This window comes from Coenobita brevimanus, chromosome 4 (genome assembly GCF_032717465.1).
Source record: "Coenobita brevimanus isolate Jiangsu-jjx chromosome 4, ASM3271746v2, whole genome shotgun sequence".
Taxonomy (NCBI): Eukaryota; Metazoa; Arthropoda; class Malacostraca; order Decapoda; family Coenobitidae; genus Coenobita; species Coenobita brevimanus.
Window position 1 is genome coordinate 2460012 of NC_136957.1, and position 4580 is coordinate 2464591.

The 4580-nt window shown below is 44.7% G+C and overlaps 1 protein-coding gene across 1 annotated transcript; it reads right to left on the minus strand.

Annotated features, from left to right (window-relative positions):
- Nucleotides 1-287: 287 nt before the first annotated feature.
- LOC145395027 (uncharacterized) lies at nucleotides 288-1160 on the minus strand. The gene has a single exon (XM_080268775.1). The coding sequence runs from the start codon at nucleotides 1158-1160 to the stop codon at nucleotides 288-290; it is 873 nt and encodes a 290-aa protein (XP_080124901.1).
- Nucleotides 1161-4580: the final 3420 nt, after the last annotated feature.

Below are 4580 nucleotides of genomic sequence, written 5' to 3' on the forward strand. Positions count from 1 at the left end.
GAGGTGGCCCCTTATTCTTGAGGAGAATTAAAAGTCATGTGTAAAGAAAAATGTTTATTTCAATCCAAATATAACTTCCTAAGCTTTAGATAACTTTATCTCAAAATGTGTGGCGTTATTCAGTATGTAAGCTGAAAACCTTGTTTGTAAACTAAAATTTTACTCAAAACTGGTACCTTACAGTAATGTGTAAGCAGAATAAGAAAGCAAAACTTATCATTAATTATCACTGGCTATGCCATGCAAGTTAAAACAATAGAGCAGATTGTCTCAATTTTTCACTACATTTATTTCTCACTTTGTTGTTCGGTAACTTTGGTTTCCTCTGAATCAGATGACATTGAATCTTCCATCACTTCACTGTCTGAATCCATTTCACTGGTGCAGATGGTTAAATTTTTCTCGTCCATGTCATCTTCAAACAGTTTGAGATTAGCACGAATGGCCACCAACTTTTCCACTCGATCATTGGTAAGTCTGTTTCGCAGTTTGGTGTGTGTATTTCCATACATAGACCAGTTTCTCTCTAACGAAGCGGATGTCGGCGGTATCTGTGAGAGAATACTTGCTATTGATGATACTGGTTCCGAGCTGCAGAGCCCTTTCCACCAAGTTGCTTTTGAAACATGCACAGCTGACTTCCAGACACCATCTGATTTCCAAATACCATTTTTGGCACGAAATTTTGCCAGGCTTCCAATCACTTCACCAACGTCAAGATTCATATGAATGGCCATAGATGATATGACAGAATATGCTCTGCCAACTTGTTCTTCATCAATGTCTTGTCCTTGGCGCACAGGATCAAGGATGTTTGCTGCTGCATGTATTGGCTTTATGCAAAACTGCATTCGGTTCTCAATATATGTTGTCGCAGATGCCTCTTCTGATTGGAGTAAAGGTGATGAAGGAAGAGCTGCAGGTATTTTCTGCTTCAATCCAGCAAAGAGACGTGGTACATCTGAGAGCACTGCATCATCTTTTTCTATTTCCTGGATAGCAGAGGCAATAGGCTCTAGAATGGCCAGTGAGCTACTGACATGCACCCAGAAAACTTCGTTGTCTAAAATCAACTTGCGTATGTCCTTATCTACACTGAGACTTTCCATGATGACCAACTCCTGCAAGGCCTCTTTCCCTTCAGTTAGACTCTTCAACATCAGGACTATGCCTCCCCACCTTGTTTTACTTGGAAGTTTAAGAGATGAGTTTTTGCCTTTGAGTTTTTGCTTAGAGGAAAAAGTTGAAGACTGTATCTAATTAATATATATATTACCCTAAATTGCTTTACTTATTAATACACAGAAAGTTTTGTGAAAAATGTGAATATTCCTGAAAATTCCCAAAATTCCCGGGCCCTGAAAATTCCCGGAAAGATTCCCTGGAAAGTTTCCATTTTTCCGGAAACTTTCTCACCCTTTGCAACCCTAGGTGCGCGTAAATGCTGGATGGATGGATGGACAATGCTCGTGATCACTGAACTGATCTTATTCCATCAAATAATGAACCATCACTTGCAGCTTGTTGCCTCTGTCTTCTACTTCCTGATCTTTTGTTGACACAATTAATGGCTACTTAGCCTGCCCAAACATACAGCTGCCCCCACCCACCACCCCTCCCCTCCCCCATAGCTCACCTACTCCACAACTCCCACCTTCCTTCACCCCCAACACTGTTACCAGAGCACATCTATTTGCCGCTGCTGCTGCCATGTATTGTACACCGTGTCCTGCGCGGAATACTCTCCAAGTGTACAAGTAGCCCCACGAAGGGGGGAACACTTAGACGGCCAGTAAACACACCATGAGATAAAGGGACTTGTCTCAAGACAGGACGGCGCCGTTGATACATGAGGACGAGAGGCGGGACTCCGATGTGGCCTTGCCGGGGATGGAGGACGACGGTGAGGGGGTTTGGGTGGCAAGAGGGGTGTGGGCGGAGGTGGAGGCGTGTGTATTGAACCGGCTAACCCTGCCTCACACCTTATGAAGCCAGGCAGACACCAAACCCAGGACTCCCATAGCCGTGCTGACCCATGTCGCCAACCCTTGCACTGATATGGACGGGAGAGGGAGGTGAAACAGAACAAAGGGGTACGAGGGAAGCTGCGGGAGGGTTCTGGCGGGGGCCTGTGGGAAGGGGTTGGCGGTGGGTTGCGGGAGGGGGTTGGCGAAGGCCTGTGGGAGGGGGTTGGCTGCAGCCGGCCGCAGGAAAGGGTAAATTGCAACCGGCCGCAAGATAACGTTGACGGCGGCCGCCTGCGGGAGAGGGTTGCCTTCAGGAGAGGGCTGGCGGCTGGCAATCCCCTGAGGGTGGTGGTGTTGCTGTAGATCAAGATCACCTTCGTCCTGGTCGTTCTCATAACAGCTGGCCTCGGCCTGGGTTTGGTCCTCATCAATGTATTCAATTAACATTGTATGTTTTATTTTTTCTTCTGTATTGTTTAATTAGGAATAAGTAACAAATTAGTAAGAAGATAAAGGAGGCTATAATTTATGAATAGTGCACGAAGCAGGGGGATGCTCTCTTGTGAACACACTGATGTGCAGAGAGAGAGAGAGAGAGAGAGAGAGAGAGAGAGAGAGAGCGAGAGAGAGAGTTACTTTAACCTTAATTACATTATCACGATCCATGGTTGTTATTCTTGTTACATTCAAATAATTTTTTTTCCAACTTGCAAATACCCACTCGTAATGAAGGGCTTGTGAAAAATCTACTTAGGCATTAATTCTGAAATGTCCACCTGAGTGAAAACAAAACTACCAATGACGTCTTCGAGATGAAGAGGTAATTTAGCGCGATGAATTATACGAAGCGGGGAAATATTGTAATCCCCCCTCTCTCTCTCTCTCTCTCTCCCTCTCTCTCTCTCTCTCTTTCTCTCTCTCTCTCCTAGTACCCCATTTACCCCATTTTACTTAAAGAATGTATCAGTAGCGCTCACTGGCAGTAACACACTCCTATATTCCCTACCACCTTGATACACACACACACACACACACACACACACACACACACACACACACACACACACACACACACACATTCACACACACACAATCAGAAAAAATAAAAGGAGCCACAAACACTACTTCCAATCGCCTCATAAGCACGGAAGATCATCAGAATAAGCACACACACACACACACACACACACAAACCTCTCAATAGTCACGCATCATACAGACCAGTATCCTTACTTTTCGATCTATCTATTGTCAGACGCCTCAATACCGTAAGGGGTGGCCACCAACAAATCGCCTCCATGTCACCCTGTCCAATGCCACTTCACTGCCTTGCTCCCAGCTTACCCCCACTCTCTTATATACCTCTCCATTCCACCCCTCCATCTTATCCTCAGCCTCCCCCTCCTTCTCCCTCCCCTCCACCTCATTCGCATACATTCTCCTCGTTAGTCTCTCACTCTCCATCCTCTCCACATGGCCAAACCACCTCAGTGTATTTCTCCTAACGCTTTCTATAACACACATATCCACTCTACAACGCTCCTTCACTTCCTCATTTGTCAGTCTGTCTCTCCATGTAACTCCACATGCTTCTCTCAGATAACTCATTTCCACTGCTCTTACTCTTGACTTGTATACGTTCAACAAGGTTCATACTTTTCAAACCGTCTAAAATAAAAAAAAGGTTAACCTTAAGGAATCTCACCCACAACATCCCTTTCCTGACTCCCAAAATGGATTCTGAACTAAACACTGTACTCTAGTATCCTTATACATAAACAAAGCTTGTAATATAGTACCTAAACACATCCTAATAAATAAAATTTTGGATACAAACAAGGAAGAAAACGATAAAAAATGGCTGGTCAACTTTCATGAAGACAAGCCCAAGTACTTTTCCAAAATCAAAGTTCTAAATTCAGAATGCTATCCAGCGGTGTTCCACAAGGCTCACTCCTTTCATCTTCACTTTTTGACCTTCTCTTTCGTGATCTGCCAACTCCTTTGCCTTCAGGAACGGCCCAGTCCTCTTTAACCTCCTCCTCCATGACCCGCCAGCCCCCATGCCCTCAGGAACAGCACACTTTTTACATCCTCACTCTTTGACCTTCTTCCGTGACCTGCCAGCCCTTAACGCCTTCAGTAGCTTTATTGTCCTGCGCCGAGGACTTGACACTAGCTTCATGACACTCCATACATTATTTACCGGCAGCCCATCTCACATTATATGCCTAAATTCTCTAGAAAAATAGCTCAGGTAAATTAGAACGACTGCCTAACCAACCAAGTCAATCATTACCCTCTTCACACTAAACAGACACGAATCTCAAACACCCTGAGGTTACTCTCTTTATCCAACCACTCCCACTGGAACGAAACCCCAGAATTCTAGGATTTACTGTGGGCATACACACATGATCTTTTCTCAGCATACGAGTCACGGCAGTAAAAGGCATCTCGCAGACCCCACACCATAAATACACTCTCAGGCACTACTTTTGGACAATAGGGAAAATCTTTGAAAACCCTCTATAACCGTTCACGGTTCTACTGTGAATAAGCTAGTCCACGTCGGCCCCAACCTTAACAAAAACGAACGTGGACAAATTTCAA

What these genes read in the sequence shown, in the direction of transcription:
- LOC145395027 (XM_080268775.1), bottom strand. Translation starts at nt 1,160, where the DNA reads ATGTTGAAGAGTCTAACTGAAGGGAAAGAGGCCTTGCAGGAGTTGGTC.